The 20,248-nt window shown below is 38.9% G+C and overlaps 2 protein-coding genes across 2 annotated transcripts; both read right to left on the bottom strand.

Moving 5' to 3' along the window:
* Nucleotides 1-6,741: 6,741 nt before the first annotated feature.
* LOC132335277 (parvalbumin, thymic CPV3) lies at nucleotides 6,742-9,519 on the bottom strand. Its single transcript, XM_059861659.1, has 4 exons — nucleotides 9,459-9,519; nucleotides 8,960-9,092; nucleotides 8,430-8,539; nucleotides 6,742-6,896 (listed from the first exon to the last, which is right to left on the bottom strand). Exons 1-4 carry the CDS (start codon nucleotides 9,517-9,519, stop codon nucleotides 6,871-6,873), a joined length of 330 nt encoding a protein of 109 aa, XP_059717642.1. The 3' UTR covers nucleotides 6,742-6,870.
* Nucleotides 9,520-16,996: 7,477 nt separating this feature from the next.
* On the bottom strand, nucleotides 16,997-20,026 carry LOC132335367 (parvalbumin beta-like). Its single transcript, XM_059861851.1, has 5 exons — nucleotides 19,884-20,026; nucleotides 19,508-19,578; nucleotides 18,765-18,897; nucleotides 17,922-18,031; nucleotides 16,997-17,446 (listed from the first exon to the last, which is right to left on the bottom strand). Exons 2-5 carry the CDS (start codon nucleotides 19,566-19,568, stop codon nucleotides 17,421-17,423), a joined length of 330 nt encoding a protein of 109 aa, XP_059717834.1. The 5' UTR covers nucleotides 19,569-19,578; nucleotides 19,884-20,026; the 3' UTR covers nucleotides 16,997-17,420.
* Nucleotides 20,027-20,248: the final 222 nt, after the last annotated feature.

The raw sequence follows: 20,248 nt of genomic DNA on the forward strand, positions 1-20,248 counted from the left end.
GAGAGGGAGCCCGTGCCGGCGTTCCCTCAGCCGCAGCCTGTCTGTGCCCGGCGTTCCTTCAGCCGCAGCCTGTCTGTGCCCGGCGTTCCTTCAGCCGCAGCCTGTCTGTGCCCGGCGTTCCTTCAGCCGCAGCCTGTCTGTATCCGGCGTTCCCTCAGCCGCAGCCTGTCTGTGCCCGGCGTTCCCTCAGCCGGGGGCCGTGGCCGGCATTCCCTCAGCCGGGGGCCGTGCCCGGCTTTCCCTCCGGCAGAGCCCGTGCCCGGCATTCCCTCAGCCGGGGGCCGTGCCCGGCTTTCCCTCAGGTAGAGCCCGTGCCCGGCTTTCCCTCAGCCGGGGGCCGTGCCCGGCTTTCCCTCCGGTAGAGCCCGTGCCCGGCATTCCCTCAGCCGGGGGCCGTGCCCGGCATTCCCTCAGCCGGGGGCCGTGCCCGGTCAGGACCGCGATTCCCTCAGCCGGGATCCCGCACAGCCCCGCCCGGCAGCCGCTCGCGGGCAGAGAGCTCCGGCCGGTGGGCCCGGGGGTTCCGCGGTGCCCCGGGCATTGCGCCCCTGTTCGAAACGCAAAACCACCAGCGGTTCACTCCCCTCTGGCTCGTTCGGAGCTGTCTGGCAGCTGCAAAAACTAGAAGCGCTTAATTTTTAGAGGTAGAATCCGAGATTTGAAAGATAAAATCAAGTTTGAGTAAATTGAAGGAATTGGCATGCAGCATCACTTAGTTCAGGTAATCCATTTTCCATAAATAGATATATTACGTCTATTCTGATTATTTTTCCATTTTTTGTCTGGAACATTTAAGATAGTGGGATTTAATTAATAAAATAAGCTTTTCTATTACTTTTCAATTCTCGTTATAGTAAAATTCAGTGTGAGCTAAACTAGAAGTAAAAATGGCTACATGGTGAGATGTATCATTTTCTTCTCCAGAGGAGTGTGAAGTTTAGGAATCTGAATAAACTAAGGTTACATTATTGCTTAAGTAAACACCTGGGTAAGGTATAAAAGATAAAATTTATTATCCTACTCCACCAAGTAATTTAGAAGAATGTACTAGTAAACTGTCTTAAAGTTGTGCCAAATTGAATCTGAAAAAACACAATATTTCTTGATTTTTGGGGTAATATTTCTTGTAATTTTTTTCCTTCTGTTATTATTTCAGTTCCTATCATCACTTTTAGTTTATATTTACTTTAATTGCCAGTAGCATAATCTATGTAGTTTTCCTCAGCCTCAGCAGCTGATGTATTCCTTGAGAATCCAACCCAGTGCAGTAGGAGCACTGTGTGGAATAGAGATGCTCTAAGACTGCAGTGATTTAATATTTAATGTGTGCACTCAAAAAGTGAACAGTGTAAGCCAGAGAGGGATGACCACTCTTTCCCCCAGGGCTGCTGGAGTCAGCTCCATCCCATTCCTACTTCTTTGTTCCATGGCACCAAATCCCGCTGGAGTCAGCTGCATCCCTTCCCTCCTGCCTTGTGCCATGGCTCAGCTTGCAGTTTGGATATGTGAGTTCATGGGTATGAGTTCAGGCTCCTTTCCCTGGGTGCAGAGATCACCACCACCTTGGCTGTCTCCTGCCTGCACAGGTGGCGTTTAACCCAAACTGCTCAAGAGTGAGCAGCTCCTCCTGGACAGGCAGGAGTGACAGGACAGGCTGAGCCACACCACAGACAGAGCACTTCCAGACAGTCCAGCTCAGAACAGCTGGAGAAAATGTTTGCAAAGCTGCAGAAAGAATCTGCATTATCATTTTGTGATGTTTTCAGAGAGAGCAGAAGATGACTCCTTCCCCTTGCCAGCAGGCAGGATGAAGGAAGACCCTGCTGTGCTGAGCTCCCCAGCATTTCCCTGAGCAGGGTCTGAGGAAGGACCAGGCCAAATGCATCAGGATGAGATATCCACATTCAGTAATTCTCGTTTCCTACCCTACAGCTCAGAGTTAAAATTCAGCAGTGTGTGCAGAAAGGCCCTTTCGTTGAGGTCTGTCCATTTGAAGGGTGCAGCACACTTGAGACAATTTCTGGGAACATCCAGTCAGGACTGAATATATCAAACAAAAGGAGCCAAATTCCCCTCCTTGCTTGTGTTCTCCTGCAGGCAGGGATGAGGTGTTGATCAGGCCAGAGGGGAAGTTAATTTGTTATACTACTCAGCAAAACAAGGAAATTCTTAAAATTGGTAGTATTGATTATCAAGTTAAATAATTTCTTACCAAAGCAACTAAAAAACAGCAGTGACTGTAGATTTTTACTTGTGTTGGTTGAAATGTTTAAAATGTTTAGTTTAGCTGTGTGTTTGTTCAGGACTTAGCAAGATGGACATCCTGGGCTGTGACTTGGGGTGCCTGTTTACTGCTGCAGTACAGACACTGCTGCAAGGGAGATATTGTGGAGGTACACAGAGCTGGGCATTGGGTCCTCACTGTGAAGAGGGATTGCTGAGGAAGGTGTTTGCATGTCCAGCTTTCCCTAGGAAGGGAATTAATGTATGTGTAGTGATTGCTAACATATAATTCTGTTCAGTGCAACCTCATCTGTAACTTGACATTGCTTTTGGTGGAAGTATTTGTGAGAATCTACAGTGAGCAAGTGATAAAAAATTCAATTAAATTAATATATTTCTAATGTGCACATTAACAGGGCATGAAGAAACTTCGATTGTGGTTCCAATTTCATCCCATCTTCTTAATTGTATGTGCAGTAACACCACACCTTGACATTTGCAAAGTGGCATCAGATCACCCCGAGTTTGAAATGTGATTCCCAGCCCATGATTATGTAAAATTAAACTGCTGCATAAGTACATTGGGAATTTGCAGGACAACTCCTGCATCAAGGGACAAACAATTAACAGCTTTATGAGTGCTTTCCAATTTGTTTCTGAAAGTACATAGAAGTAAGAAATAGTACTTTGGAGACGTATGTTTTGGTTTGTTGAGCCTATTTCTGGATACTATTTTGAGCACTTCCATCAGCTGTGTAGTAGCAGGCTTCAGAAAAAGGTGTACTATAAGTCACTCTGAGTGTTAGAGTTGACAGCTTTAAATAAATACAGCTGACAGCTCAAATAGCTGTTCCATTGACAGTATGTGGTCTAAATGTGTTAACAAATGCGTGGACTCAGCAGTTTGGGATTAGTTTAGCAAATAAATTACAAAATAATGCTGTGATCCAGCAAAAAGCACAATGCCTGTGTATCCCTGGTCTGCACGCTTTGTTAACACTGCAACAGGCCTGTGGAGCTGTGTGGGAAAACACACCAGTGCAGCTGGAGCTGGGCTCCTGCTGAGACAGCCTTCACATCCCTCAGACTTCTTCTCAGAGTGATGTCAGGGAACGTGAGCAGTGCTGGGGGTGTCGTGGTGAGTAATGGTTTAATAATGGATACATTTGCTTTGCAGGACCAGAGATTTCATAAAGGAAGGCAGTAACTTCACACTAGCTTGGGTTATCATTAAGAATGCAAAGTTACTGAGTAGCAATTATTGAAAAACTGCTTTCAGGCAAAACTTGAGATATTGAAATGTTTTTGTTTGTTTAATGTTACTAGCTTGCATCTGCAGAAAAGCTGGGAAGAGAAGATGAGGAAGGGGCTAGGCAGTTAAAAGAATTTCAGCTCTGAAGATGGATTGTATTAATAAGTTAATTATTTCCATTCTGAGCACTGCAAAAAAAGAGAATTACATTAAGAATGATGTCACAGTTTGACACATTTAAGGCATGGCATTTTTCTGCTTGGAGGTTGAAAAAAGCTAATGGGGTGTTTTATATCTTAATTCTAACTGTTCACAAATATGGTACACTGGCACGAGGTGTTAGGGGCTACTTAATGTGAACATGTAATAGCACTCTTGGGACCTGTATTTTAAGGGAATCATAAGTATTCTAGTGCTTTCTAAAAATGTGTTTTTATAGTAGTTATGTCTAGTGAATTATAGTATGCAATGTACAACTGGCAATTCTGAAAACCAGTTGCAACTTCTGTTGCAGTCTGTAAGCATGATTGCCAGTGATGGCTGATTTCTGACTGCTGCTCTCATGGTCAAATTGTGGTGAGTGCAGTAGATTGATTATTATTTCCATCCTATAAATTAAATATATACTTACAGTGAGCACCCATACCCCTATGTTAAATGGGGGTTAAAAATGGTCAGTATATTTAGTTTTTCCTTCCTTGTCAGTCAATAAAACCCTGCCCAGGAGCCTTCTCCATTACAGGGGCCTGCCTGAAGCAGTGGGAATTCTACATACCATGTCTCTAGGAGCTTTACTGCTGGTGGTTTGTTTTAGACTAGGGAGCAGACAAGTATCTTTGTCAGTGAATAAATTCAGTTTGAGTTATTACTATCATATGTTTTATAAGACCATTCAAAAGTATGAGTTAATGTTTCAAGGATCCTGGGGAAGTGATAAGATGATTTGATTTTAAATGTTTCTTCCTACAAGTCAACAAGTTTTCCCTTACTTTAATCTGCTGGGGTGGATGCTGTTCTACTGGGTTTTTGAGGTACTTTTTTCCTGATGGAAAGCATGGAAACATTCTTTACCTGCAATACTTCAGATGTTTGAGAGATCTCAGAATATCTGGAGTAGGGCAAGTGTATTTTTCTGTTTGGTGACCTGCTCCAGCATCCTACTGCATCTCAGTGGAGAATAACAGAATTTGTACTTGGTCTCTGGGTTTCTTTGTCGAGGTCCACAGTGCAAAGGCTGACACTGAAAGGAGCAGAGCGCAACAGCACCTGGAAAATTCTTTATTTTACAGGCATTTCCCTGCCTGATGTAACATGATTAGTCAAGGTCAGGACACTTAATTGTCAGTGAAATGGAGAGCAGTTTGTTTGTTACTTACATGTGAACTACTCCAAGACCCTGCTGTCATCAGAGTGGTTTCATTGCCAAGGACACACTTTATTTCTTGTGACTGTTCTGTGACATCAATCTTATGTTCTGAGAATGGCCATGCTCAGTTCATGGGTCAGACCCTTGGCTTGTGTAAATCTGAAGAGCTCTGTTTAAGTCACTGATATTCCAGAGATTTATATTCTAGAGCATATTTTGTAATGTTAGAAGTAGTATCAAAATCCAGTGATTATTTTTTATCAGTTTATATTATTTTTATACAATAAAAGGAAAATTGTGATGACCATATTAAATGTACTGAGTCTACCAGCTTACAAACAATTTGTATGTCAAATTAATCTGCTTTAAAACTTCTTGAAATGATACAAAATTCTGTTTTCAATTGACAACTTTTAATAACTGTGGATCAATATATACATTATTTTTAAAGGCAATAGTTGTTTCTTGACTGGCTTGCCATTGCTTGGCTCCCAAAAGAATAGGCAGCTGCAGAGAGCACAGAGGAAGAATCAGGGAGAAATCATTATGGAATTTGTTTTGGGTTAAGGTGTCTAGGCTGTCTTAGAGGATGGCACTGCATGGACTTTTCTTCACAATGAGAATTTTAATTTATTGAAATAAATAAAATGCTTTTGCTTTGGTGATGAGGATGTTTTAATCAACAGAAATTTTTCAAGTACTGTTTTGTTAGTGTGTCTTGCAACACACAGTCTGGGAGAGCACAAAGGCCCAGCTATGGGAGCATTAACTGGATGGACTCTGTGACTCTGGTGCTCTGAAAGATACCTGGTCCTTTTCACAAACCCATTCAGACTCATTAGTCTCTTGCCCAGGAAGAGCTGGGTTATCTCATAAACAGTTCCATTCTGGGTTAGGTGCTTTTGTGCACAATTACCAGTATTCATAGAGACTTTTGATAAGGAAGAAATGAAGTTAATTTTGAATGTAGTCATTTGCAACAAAGGAAGAAATGTATTGAAACTGCAGTGACTGGACGGTTCACTTAAAGGCTTCTGTTGTGTTGTGGTGCCTCTGCAAGCTGCATGTGTGTGACCTGCAACTTGCTAATGTTTAGAAAGCAACTGAAGGTATAAATAGTCCATCAGAGCATCTGAATATCTCCTTTTCTAATGAGTGAATGAATTGTTTGCTCATAAAAAGGCTTTTTTTCAGCATTCCCAGAGATGGATGCATTTGTAAGGGACATTTTTAATACATCAGTCCAGCCCATCAGGGAGAGTTGGAGCTTTCTCAACATGCATTTGTACAAATTCTTCCTCCACACTTCCAGGCCTCCCTATTAAGAAAACAAGAAAATACCACCAAGAAGATATCTTGCTTTCTCTCTGCTTCTTTAAAACCTCACAGTTATCTGAAACCTCAAGTCCTCATGGGCTTTCCTTTGGCTTCTCTCTGCAGGAAAGCATGTGGCTTTTGCTTTCCTCATCTGTTAACTGGCTGATGCAAAAGAGTGGTTTAAAACTGCAACAACCTCATGCAGAAGCCACTTCTTAAGCAAAAAGTCAGTAAGAGATTTTACCCTCACCTATCTCACAACTGTATCTGGGCTTCTGGTCTTTGATGAAGATCTGAGTGTTCTGAGAATTTAACCTTAATCCAGAAGGGCTATTGTAAACAGAACACCCACTCATTTCAAAAGATGTTCCATGTATGAAGGTCTGATACGTTTAAGATTGGAGGGATTAACAGTTTTGGTTTAAGAATTCTCATGTTGCAATACAGGAATCAAAAAAATAGACACAGGCTACAGTATATGATTAATTTTTATTGGATATTTTTAAGGGAAGTGTCTGCTAAAGTAGAGGTTAAAACATGGTAAATAGTCCACACAATGAAAAAATCAGTAATCAGTGTTTCATTATGTTGCTAAGGCGGTGAAAAAATAACAGACACTGTCAAGTTAAATAAGGGATTCCGGATTTTCAAGGTTTGGGAGTGTCTCCTGCAGATTCATCCCAATTCTATCTGGTTTGGTCCTTTTGAACCTCTAAGCCTGCACCATTTCCTGGAATTCTGTGAAAGAGAAGAGAATATTTACATGAAAGAAATATTAACGTGAAAGGGTTAGGAATAAAGGATTAGTGGCTTATCAAGAGATTTAGAACAGGAATGAACAGAAAAAAGTTATCTAACTGATGATGATGATCAGTGTGGACGAGAGGCATTGGCTCAATATTCTCTTCTAAACAACACGAGGACAGGCAGTGTGTTTTGGTGACTTACAGGGAATAATTAAATATTCAGGGTAGTTTTGGTCTTCTCTTTGCATAATACTGATCTTAGGCAAAAATAATGGAATGGCTTACATGGAATTTAAGTAAGAAGGAGTTAAGAGCTCAAGTTAAAAAAAATGAAAAGTGAGTCCATGTGTTACATTAACTGTTTGTAATGCTTCAGACATTGAGAAGTGTTGATTTAGAGCATGGTCTAAAGCTAAAAACACTGTGCAGTTCCATGTGGTATGATCCTGGGGTGCTGAGTTATGCAATAAGATACTGTTATTTTAAAGAATCTTTAAATGTTTGGCTTCCATGAATTTGGGTATCTGATCAGTCCCATCCCTTAGTGACTGTATTAATATACAGATTGCTTCATAAATCATGTGTGTTTATTCTGGCATAGTTCCTAAGGAACTGGATTTAATTCCTTCCAAAGAAAGAAACAGAGGAGTTCTGTCCTGCTAGTGCAGTGAGCTGGGGAATCTGCATGCTGGCACATTCCATGCATGCTATTCCCTAAGCCCCTTTCATGCTCCTCTGGGCAGCTCACTGCTCTCACGGGGCAAGCTGCCATTAGCTGCAGGCCTTTTGTGTGTGTGTGTGCTTTGTCTCCAAAACAGGGCACAGAAATGTGGAATTAGGAGATCAGGAGGTTTCTGCACCGTGCAGCCATTAAATCACACCAGTGTTTCCACACGGTGAGTGTGGTATGCTGCTTCCTCATGCAGCTGCTCCTTCCTATCTGGATCTTAACCTGCCACTGGAGATAAGTAACAGCCATCCCTGCACAGATCCTGTTCTGGGATCTTGTACTGGCGTTGTTACCCTTGATCATTCTGTTATCCTTATATGCAGAGCAAATGCAGAGCTACATGCTGCATGTTGAGAATGATTTCAGTGCCCAGTGGATTGTCTGTGGGGCAGTAGCTGCTGGAAATGAGCTGATGTAGGAGCTGTTTGTTCTCCTGTGTACAGCTGCTTCTTTTGTCCTTGATTTTACGTTTGTGTATTCCAAGTGATGCCAGCACTGCCTTACATTAGAGTAAGTAGGAGGAGAAATAAGGGGCAGTTCCTTTCAGAGCAACTTGAAATGTGTGAGTGAGTGGCAACAGGAAAGTTCCTTAAGGTTTTTTACTTGCTCATGCAAAAGTACTTGCAGAGATGAATGTGTAAGATCAGGGACCATTTCCACCCTTAAACAAGTTGCTACTCAAGGGTTTCAGTAAAATCACTGAGGGTACATTATTGTAGCATCAATATGAAAGAGAATCCCACATCACTCCAAACATCCTGGGGTGCCTCATTCTGTACTTAAAGTAGTCAATACCTTCAGCCCCGATTTTACCATCCCCATCATGATCTGCAGCTGCCAAGAAGGTCTTGGTTTCTGAGGTGGTTAACACTCTGGCTCCACACTCAAACCTCTGAAGGAAATACCTTGGGAGGAAACAACTTGGATTTAGATTTTCACACTATAGTATTTTTATGGTTGTTGTACAATCAAAGAGATCTCTAAAAAATTTACCACAGTAGCCAAGTCCTTAAAACACTGCTTTGTTTGGCAAGCTAAATCTTATTTGTATGTATTTCTGCTTTATAAGCACAACCCTGATTGAATTGATTCTGTCCTCTATGAAAATCCAACCCCAGGGTGCTATTTTGTTCTATACTGAGCATAAAAGGCAGGTATTACTAATTGCTTTTCTCTGTAAGAATTATCTATTAAATATATTTTTCACATTCTGCTGAAGGTGTTATCAACACTTAGCAAAATTGTGTTCACATTTACTGGAAGTTCTGGAATGAAAAAAGTGCTTTTTTTTTTAATAAGCTCCAAGTAGTTAACAAAATCCTTACTTGAGCTCATCTTCCTCAATAAAGCCACTTTGATCATTGTCGAGAATCCGGAAGATCTCCTTGAGCTGGCTGCTACTCTTTTTAGACATCCCACTGATCTGAAAGAATTTTTTGGGACTAAAGGAATCTGGAGCTGAAAATAAATTAATAAAGAAATTAACCCCAGACCACTGCATTCAGGGTTCCTAAATGGTTGGAGGATGATACTTTGTTACAATTTAATTGCTCTAAACACGATCAGTAGGTGAAGCTTGTCAAAAAATGAATGAATTTGCAATACTGCCCCACACCCTACTAAACATCCAACAAAATCATGTGAGGATAAGCTCCAAATTGACAGTATAAACCAGTAATGAACAAACATACTGTGACAGCTGGGTAAAGAGATTACAGAAATCTGTTTAAAGTATGCACTTGTTCAGTATTCCTTTGGGACTGAGTAAAACTTGCCCAGTTTACACAAAATAAGAGACTTTGAGATTTTTAATTGTTTTCTCACCTTGGCAGTCCCGCAGAGCAGCAGCGATGTCAGAAGGGCTTAGAATGTCTGTGAGGCTCATTTTAAACCTGTGCAAAATAGAATATTGCAAACAGAATTTTGGAATACAAATGCATGTTACAACAATTTGGGGTTTTCTGTGTTTTGAAGATTCCTATAAGGTCAACAAGAGTAGATGAATCTCATTGATCAAAGTGCCATCTCTGGTATTCCTTAACAAATTACAGGTTTAAGTACATTACTTCCTTAAAAAGAGCAGTTCAGAAATAATGGCTGTCAATGAGATGGATTACATTAACCATGTTGTGAGTTGATGATCAATATTTTATCATTTACCTGCAACCTATATAAATACAGCACATATTTAAACTCTATGTAACCATTCATCTAATAAATAGTCTTACTGGAATGCATGGAATCTGGCAATACAAGTAACAATATATGCAGTTGGAAAACAAAAGGTAAGAAAGTTTACTTCTATTATCTCCCCCAGCAGCTCTGAAGAATAAAAAGAAAATTGATACTTATCTATGTAAAGTGCATCCATATGTAATTCCAGCAATTAAAATAAAAACCTTAGAACAATGGTTGTTGTACTTACAGTACAGTAATTTTTATTTAATTAATCTCAAGTTAGATGCTCACCTTTAGAGTTTTCTCAGCTAGGTAAAGGAAAAATAACTGAGGAGATACCAGGCAAAATAGTAATGTTGGCTCTGGCTTGCCACTCTGTCTTATAAAGGATTCAAAAGGTGACAATAACCACTACTTAGGTTACACTTCCATGGATCAAATGTTTGAATTGAGACTTGGCTCAAATTTCTTCCTTAACTAATTAAACTTTTCTTTCTTTTTATATCCAAAGATAATATGGACAAAAAGAACAGTTTTTAAAAAATAAATCCACTAGTGCTTAATTAAGTACAACTCTGCCATCAAAGCAGCCTTTCAGCTCCAAGTATGTTAACAGGTAACCTCTGCACCTGAGAGTCACTCTTTGGAAGGTGACTCCAGCAGTCAAACCCTTGTGAAAAGAAATGAATTTGTTTGTTCCCTGGGTCTGTTGATCCTTTGGAATGTATGAAGGAGGTTGGAGATGACAGATCAGAGGTGCCAATGTGTCATTCTGACAAAGATAACTTGTCACTAGGGTAGGGAAAAGCCTTTTCTAATTTGGATGATCTTTCTGTAGTAAGCTTCACTTTGTATTTCCTGACTCTATTTTCTGAATTACAAAAACAGAAACCAGTGTCTTCAGTGAGAGAAAACTATGAGCTGGGTAAAGCTGAATAAACTGATCTTGTCATCAGTATTCCTTGGAAGATTATATATAATCAGTTGGCCTACTTAGTAATCCATTTTGAATATTTTGAATTACATTAAATCAGTAATAGGCTTACTAGTTGTAGAAAGTTCTATAGGTTGTAGGAATCAGACTTTGTTAGTGTGGAAATAGTTGTATATACATTTTATAATACACTTGCACAATCTATTTCATTAATAACAAAATTTTAATTGTAGGTATAAATAAATAAGAGTTTATTATATATTTCAAGAGTATTACTTTTGGAAAAAAAAACCTTATGGAAATTTGTAACAGTAGATGGAAGGTTTTCCTTCTCAGACAAAAATCTGTTTCCATCTTTAAGGAGGTTTATATGGGCAAAATTCTAGGATGGAGGCCAATAAAACTCATATGTATTTTGGTTAGTATTTATTATGTAGTAGTCAATTGTGGTATCTAAACTGATGTTCTCTTCTCCATGAACATTGTTTCATTTTGGAATAGCATGGAAATAGCATGATATGCCAAAGATGTAACATTTTTATAGTAGCAACAGTTACAAATTATACTGTGGAGCAGGGTAAAAAATATATCTAAGCCTTGATGTAAATTAATGGACCACAGTGGGTTTACTCCTGCTTGGTTTAATGACAGTGAAAAAAGTGTAAATCATAGCAAATGTTCCATAACACTCTTTGAACTGGAATAGAGAAATGCAAAGTGTAAGTAACACAAAATGCAGACATAATTTAATGATACTTTTAACTTTCTTGCTACTTATTTTGTATGTGAAAGAACAGGGCATAAATCACAAATATTCAGGCTTGCCTTTGGTCCCAAATACCAGCTGTCCAGGAACAACCAGGCACTCATTCTATTGCTTCCACTAGGAAAATTTGTTATAGTGACCTGGAAGAACACTTTACAGGTAAACCTAGGAACCCTGGGCTGTTGTAAATTAGCATTTTGTGATAAAACAAATTAAACAGTGCTGATTTGTACTAGCTTAAGCTCTGATCATAGATCTTGTGGCGTTCTTTCCATTTATCTTCTTCATTCAGTGCTATATATTCATTTTGCTTTCTGCCTGAGATTTCCATGGTGTTATGATCTGTCAGGCAGTGGCTGTGGGGATTAAGTTGATTCTGTGCTTTCTCCAGAACTATTCTGCAATAACTTTCATTCTCTTAGGTACCTTTTTACACTCTGTTGTATTTTCTCCTTTTTGATCATCTGAAGTTAATATAAGTTTGAGCAGAAGGGTTCTTTTTTTACTACCAAGATGTTTCTAGAGAAAAAGGTTTTTTTCAGCCCTCTGTGACAATGCCATAGATGTTCCTATACAGGAATCTCCCTTTGTTTCTGCGGGCTCCTACACAGTACTCATGGAATTGCTCTCTTTGTCTAAGTGTTTGACTTGCCATGCAACACTGACATTGACAGTTAATGAGAACAAGGGAATTGAAATGGAGGAAAATGACAAGATCAAGGTGAGCATATAATGCTCAAGCTCAAAATAGATGTGCAACTAATTTGGGCATTGTTTAAAAATATAAGCACCAAATGTTCAAAAATGACATCTGGTTGCCTCATGTACTCTAGCATATCAGAGTGCTGAGCTGGTTTTATGTGTATTCAACAGTTGTAGAATAGCCAGAATTAGTATTATATTAGAATATGATCTCAAATAAAAGTGAGATAATTGCTATGATTGCTTTTGAAGAGATCTTTTAATGTTTGAAATTCAATGCTGGCAACAAAAGTGATGCTAATCCTGGCTGAAAGATGGTCTACAAAAGCCTAAAAGAGCTGAATTTCAGAATCAAGTTGATGTCACTGTACATTGATACAGGTGGGAGTTTAGGGTTACTGGGTTTTATTTATTTATTAATGACACTTCATCTGAAGTACAGGTTTCCCTCCACTACAATTAGAATGCAATAATCAGGGGTTAGTATATTAAGGGATATTTTAATGAGATAATCTATTTTACATCTAAATTATTTGCCTGTTTTGCTTCTTTCTTGGTTATGTGTTAACCTAGGTGGTTGTAATTACTTTATGCATTCAAAACCTAGAGATTTATGGGACGTTTTTTTTAAAAGATGCTATGCAAACAATGTAACACTATAATGCAAATCCTTAATAAATCAAACAAAACAACAGCTGCTAAGTAATGAGCAGTTCACAATAGCTCAAAATCTGACACAGAATCTTAGTATTGCACTGTTGCCAGGAATGTTTAGCACTCATTCCTATGAAATGAAAGAAAAAAATATTAACTTTGGTTTGGTTGTTTTGGGGATTTTTCTTTTTTTTTTTTGCTCTATGGGAGACATCTAAAAGTTCTATTGGGTTGATCATCTGAATATTTATGTACTTGCATACCTAGTGTTGTTTCCACCTGAGGTGTCTTTATTAAATAATATTAAAGCCTTTTTTTTTTTCCAGACTTCTAAAATTAAACTTGAAGGTGTTACTCTGAGAAATACAGAATATTCATATTGATAAGTTCCTGCTAAGGTTCTAGGTTCTTTAGGAATCTAAACAAAAGAAACAATTGTTTTCAAATCAAGTGCTATTTACTTCTTTAAGTGTCAGAGGAAAGCTGTGTTTTGGTAAAGCATTGACAGGTTGTGGTCTAGTCTTGTACCCTTTGTGTTCTGGTTTGCATAAAGTACAGAGTTAATTAGCAGTGGCAATCAACCAAAGCCGTGGCAGATGCAGAAGAAACATCAGCAGTTGTCTCAGGTGAGATCAGAGGAGAGGTGTTAACCTGAGACCAGCTACAAGAGTGTAAAGAGATGCTGCAGCAGCTATTCTCAAACCCCCACAACTCCATCTTTCAGCCCTGGTTGTGTCAGGGCCAATGGTATCATGATCCTGGATAACAGATTCTGCCTTTGTAATGAGTTTGGAAGTAACTAAAATAGATACTCAGTAACCTCTGTGGTTGATAGTAGTGTTGATGTCTCAGTGGTGACAGCAGAGAATCTTAGTGTGTTCACAGCTATAATCATTGAAAAGGACCTTCACAACAAAATGAATTAAATCCTGCCACTTCAAGTTGTCTCTTAGGGCAAATGCTTTAATCCTAGAGAAATAAAGAAATAGTTACAGCATTTAATTTGAATTGTTGCTTGGCCATAGTATTTTGCCATTTTTAACAGAGAAGTCTGAACACATGCACAAGTATTTGACTTTTTTGCTACATTGAAGGAGGAAAGCCAGGCCCCAGTGATGAGGCTTTCTTTCCCTGCAGCAGGCAGAGGACATTACCCAGAGCACTGAGCAGAGATGTGGACTAGAGAACCCAAGATACAAGATAGACCCTGCAGCACAGTGGGTCTGGAGCTAAAGGAAAACAGGTACTTCTCTCACGTTAGGGGACATCCCATCTGAACTTTCCTCGGTTCAGATTATGTTCTTATCTGTCTGTGGGAGTGAATTTGATTTCTGTTTGAAAATGACAGCAGAGTAGACTAACATAGCTGAGTAATAGTGTCACTAATTCATAAAGACTTGTCTGATAAACATATTTTTTCTCTTAAAAAGCTGTCCTGGAAGATCTCTGACAGCATTTGATTTGTGTTTGTCTTTAAAAGCGCTTGGAAGTTCTTCTGAGACTCAGTAATGCAATTTTCTGTCTCTGACCCTAAATGCAATTGTCTAACATGTTTCTGTCTGCTGTCAGCATTATAGACAGTGTCAGATGGAGCCATCTTTAGAAATCTACATTATTCAGGGTTTTTTTCTATTTTAGTAATAACTGTGGCTTAATGTTGGAGGCTGTGAAATAATCTGGATGCTGCTATTGTGCTATGTAAAAGGTAAGCACAGCCCTACTCTGCTGTTACCAAAGGCTCTTTGCACATGGCTGCATTTCACTGTGCCCCACAGTGTAAGGAACCATGGTAAAATAAACCAAATAGCACTGAGGTGCTTCCAACCTCTTCTGTATTCTGCCTGTTCCCATTGATTTCAGTGGGATTTCAGCCATTAATTTCAGCAATAGGAGGATGTGTAACCCTTAGTGAGGTTTGAAGTAAAATTACCCTGTAATTAGAGTTAACTTTATTGTAAATAATCATCAAAAGTCACTTGTTTAGCAGAAGTGGGCTAAAGAAAGGAGGTTCAGACAAACTGTTAAAACACATGCACCAAGCATGTGACAAAATTCCATTGACAAGAGGCAATCCACTATTTAAGGTCTCAGTTCTCCAAATGTCTGATTCCAGAAGAATGTTGTTCACTCTAAGGGACCTGTTTGGGACTCTGTGTTTGTGATCAGGCAGCAGTATTTCCAGCTGAGGTACAATTTGAAGAGCTTTCTTAAATCCCATGGTAAGTGGCAACAGAAATTTCCTAGTGAACAGAAATCTCACCTGACAGCCCATGAGAGGAAGAGAGGAAAAGAAATGGAGTGAGTGTATTCTTGTGCAAAGAAAGCAGCATTTTTCTCCTCTGATCTGCTTAGTGGTAATGCTGGAAGAAGGAAAGGTCTAAAAACCTCTCTAGTCACAAGCTCTTCTTAACTTTCTGGAGTGATCACTGAAGCTGATACCAGACTTAACTTGTCATGAATTTTTTACTGTTCTTAATGGAATGGTAAGTGGTGAAATTGTCTTAGATTTGTAGGCCTAGCAGGCTAATCAGGGTGGAAGTAAGTGTGGTTAAATAAAGGAGCTGCCTGCTATCTCAGAAGTTATCTGAGCTGTCTTTGCCTTTCTCTCTTATTTAGCCATTAATGTTGGTACAGTGCTTGAAAATGTCTGGGTGACCCATATTGCATGATGGAAACATAAAACATAATATCAGCTGAGAAACAAAGCATTTTCTGAGAATAATGAGAGCTTTTAGCCCTGCGGTCAGGCTGCAGTTATAATTCTGCAAAATTCCCTTTTTTAATTGCTCTTCTGAGATGACATTGAAATAATGAATGCCAATTTGCTTGATGGATGATTCTTTTTTCACTCTTATAGAAAATTCTACAATATTAGGACCTGATTCATTCATTAGAGTTAATGGAAATATATTTTTGGCTAATGTATAGAGCATGAACACATTATTGAGTATTCATTAAAGTCTTGTAGATTGCTTTAACTTTGTGTAATATGATGATTTCCCCGACATTGTATTGATATTTCCTTCCTTCTCCATAATGTCTCATCATAAAATATGTTGTGCATCAGAACCACAACGACATCAACAGGCAATTTTGAAATTAAGATTTTTGATCTGCACATGTTGAAACATCTTCTTAAATACCTCCAACAAATACAGTATGAGACACTCATACCAGTTTTTGCAAGATTATTGTCCAAGAATGACTTTTTCAAGAGCTCCAAATTTTTTTTCAAAAGTATGTAGGAGCAACTGTAGTGTTGGAAGTATAGTGTTTGGGTTGGTTAAAGCCATCTAGATATTTTTAAAGGCTGTTTGGCTGTGTGTTTATTTTGGTCACATATCTAAGACAAAACCCTGATACACTGTGGTGTTTCATTAGGTACTACTAGCAATTAGTTCGTTTTTGTAGCCCAGTTTGATTGCTCTGTGTGTTTATACTATGACAAAATTGTGGTGGCATCATCACACCCACGCTTTTCAACCAGAACCCTAACCTAGTGCACAAAATGAACTTCAATTATTGAGAACCTACTCAGAATTTTGCATTCTCCCCATTCTTATGTCTGTCTTGCTATTTCAATCTGACTGTAAAGAAAAGAAAGATTAATTTCTTAGCAATTTTTTATGGCACTCTTCATTTTATGATACTTTCCTTACAAACATTGATGTGTTTTACAACGCTGTGAGATGTGGGCATTGAGTTATTCTCAGTGCTGAGAAGAAAAGCAGCAGAATGTCGATTATTCAGGCAACATTCCCCCAGTTGCTCTTATGGAGCCCTGGGGATGGTGTTTTTGAAGTGCTTTTTGCAGAGGTGGCAGGTGGGACACGAGGAGTGTTCTGGAATTCATTGGAGCACACAGAACACTGTTTGAGCTTCTCAGCAGTGGAACAATAGTGCCATCGGCTGGGCATGAAGGTGAGCGATTCCTTGGGGAATTTTGAACGTATTGCTATTTCAGAAATCTAAATGAATCCTGGATCCAGTTGATCTTAAATTGATGGCTTAATTAGTGCAAGCTTCTGCAATCTACTTAGTCTCTGAAATACAGTCACTTGCATAAAGAATGACAGAAAAACGTATGGAATAATAAAATACCTCTTGATTAAATACCACTGCTACCAGTTACCATAAACAGGTTTTACACCTGGACATTTTATTAATTCTGTTTTTTACAACATATGCTGTATTTATGTATTTTTTACAACATATGCTGTATTTATGCAAATATTGAAAATTCAATGGCCCACAGAGATGCTTTCAATTTCTCCTCTTAATATTTATGTTTATATATTTAGTGCCCTAAATTCAGATGTGAAGAGTGGATTCTGGTTCAGTCCCTCAGTGGCATAGACCTTCTGCTTAAAACACCTGGCAGCATGGCTTAAGTAGTGCTTGTACCACTTCAGATGTTTTCCAGCAATATGAAACCACTTGCCAACAGTTGTTCATGGCCTTTCAGGGTGCAAAATGTGTAAATAAATGGTAGGTTTGCAATAGGAAAGATTGTTTATGGCACATATATCTTGGTCTTTATCTTGACTGCTGACTACGATTTGACCAGTGCTTGAAATTCTGAAAAAGAAGAAAAAAGTAATAAAATGGGACCTCTGTTTGTAATCACACAGCCCAAAATTTTCTCTCCCAATTTTTCGAGTTAAAATAGGAAACTAACGCTACTTCCTCTGATAAACATTCCTTAAAGGCAGCACATTGTGTATTCATAACAATAGATACTTAAGGCAAAGGAAGTATTGCATTTAAGTGTCACATTGTATCACAGTTCACTAGCAAAAAGCAGTGAAATTATAGACTGAATTTAGGTTCCATTCCTAAAAAAATCTCCATAGATGAGAAAAGGGACTGACCACTATAGCCAGGGGCAGAGTAGAGATCTGTTTCTATGTCAGATCCTGTCTATAACACAGAAGATCTGAGCACCTCAGCATCAGATCCATAACATTCGGTACATGGAGCAGGGCAGGTGCCTAGAGCTGCCTTTAGGAAGTCTCAGAGGCAGGTATTATCATTTTAATAAGGGCAGTCTTACCATCCACTCCAATTTTACCATCTCCATCACTGTCCCCTGCTGCCAGGAATGCCTTGGTCTCAGCATCAGTCAAAGCTCTGGCACTGGCTGAGAAATTCTTCAGGAAAAGTCTGGTAAAGGTGAGAGAGCAAATGAGAGATGCATAGTACCAAAAGTGTTCAGGGTTTGAGTTGGTAGTAGCTGCAAAATTTCAAGCATGATTCAGTTTTTGAGAACTATTTCAATGGTGAAACTTCCTCTAACTTCTTTGAGAGTGAGGGTAAGGAAGTAAGGGGATGCTTCTTCACAGCCTAAAAAAAGTCTTGATGACATCTTGGTTTCATTGAATTAAAAAGACAAAATTAAATAATCCTCTGTTGTGGCAGAATTCATCTTCCCTCCCTTGTTATCTTCCTTCTTTCTCCTAAGATGCAGAGTCTCAGCAAGAGTTTCTCTAACCTTACTTTTAACTTCAAAGTCTGATGAATGTGATCTGGAAGGTAGAATTCATGTGACAGAAGAAAGATGAGAGAAAAATGGCCCTTTGAATTCAGTCTGGTAGAGAAATCTTACAATAATAAAAAGCAGCTACAGCAGAACTGCTATTTTTATCTTCACAGTCTGTCAGTTATTGCTACATGAAACAAATATTTTCAGTGCTGTCAGAGAGTTTCCCCATTGTGATCCAGCCTTGCCTTTGTTATTTGACTTGCAGCTCCTCCAGTACCAGCACTCACACACAGGTGCACAAACACATGATTGTCTTCCATCCAAAGGGGGAGGAGGAAGGAGAATATTTCTGATCTTATCATGCATTTTTAGTGATAAACCACAACCCTGTTGGTAACTTTTTTATTTACTTACTTCAGTTCCTCTTCCTCAATAAAGCCACTCCTGTCCTGGTCAAGAATTCCAAAGACTTTGGCAACTTGGTCATTGGACTTGGAGTTGAGACCCACTTTGACAAAAAAGGTTTTATAATCAAATGAATCAGCAGCTGAAATAAGGAGATGGAAACAAGGAGAGATGAAGAAAAGTAGTCAAAAATCTGGAACAAAAAAATTAGCTTTTTGATCAAAAAGCAGCAAACTATTCTGCAGTACAGTGAAGGTAATTACAAACACCAAGTAACAGTCTTTGATTTTCTTGAGTTTATATCAGATAATGGAATTTTTCCATCAATGATGTCTCATAACTACAAAGGTAATGAAATAATGACTGTGGTCTTCAGCATGCAAGAACATACCCTTGTAAATAGATACTTCATTGAAAGACATATTTGTAGAACTTGATGATAAATATTGGGCTTGTATTGAAATCAGCAGTACTTTTATTGTTATTCTCTGAAAAAAACAGGATTTCTGACTCAGGATTCAGCCTTTGGATTTTTTCATCTTTAAAACTGTTGCAGTGCACAAATTATGGTAAGTACCTGTAGCTTGGTGGGCCAAGATTAAAACTTGCATCTGTTCCATTACCTTGAGTCCTTTTTCTGTGTTTAGTAAGACAGAGTTTTCTGTTTCCATTGGAATTGGGACTTTGGGGTAGCAAGGACAAAGGAATTTGATAGATAAACTCCAAAGCTAAATTTAAAACATAAATATTACCTTGACAGCTCTGTAGACCAGCAGCGATTTCAGCTTCTGTCAGGATACTGGAAAGAGCCATGTCAAGAAAACTGCAAAATGAAAAATACTGTTGGGAAGAGTTTCCACTGCTCTTGCTCTCTGAGCTGTGAGCCCAGGTCCCAGGGCAGAGCAGGCGAGCTGCCCTGCAGGAGCCTGCTGCTCCATCCTTAGTCCAGATACACATTGTCCATCTGGTATTTCCAGTTAAATCTTCAGGTGTACAAGCTGAGGACAAATCCAAATCTGTTTATAGAACTTCCTGGCATTTGGGCATCTTTGGTAATTTCCATGCATTTTTTTTTTTTGTGAATTACTGTGATGTCTTCTAAAGATCCAGAGGAAGCATTGAACTCACCTGGGCACTTAGTTTTCCTCAAGCCAAGAACAGAAGATATTGTCAGGTAAATTTCAGCAGAGTCCTCTTGACTTAATTATTTTTCAAATGGCATAGGGAAGGACTTATATAGACCTTAGTTAAGTCCTCTTGACCTTTTAGAGAAATCCTAGAGGCACGTGATAGCTCAGATACCCCAGGGGATAAGTTACTGTGGCTGACAAGACCTGCTAGCTAATCAGATTGATATTTATATCCCAAAGGAATGTGCATGGTGCTTTAGACAATATGTAAGGTTTAGTGCCATATGAAGTAAATCCTCTCAGCTTGCACATATTTTAGTGAAATGAATTTTTTAATGTATAAATGAAAAAATACATATATTT

The sequence above is a fragment of the Haemorhous mexicanus genome, chromosome 17 (genome assembly GCF_027477595.1).
Source record: "Haemorhous mexicanus isolate bHaeMex1 chromosome 17, bHaeMex1.pri, whole genome shotgun sequence".
Taxonomy (NCBI): Eukaryota; Metazoa; Chordata; class Aves; order Passeriformes; family Fringillidae; genus Haemorhous; species Haemorhous mexicanus.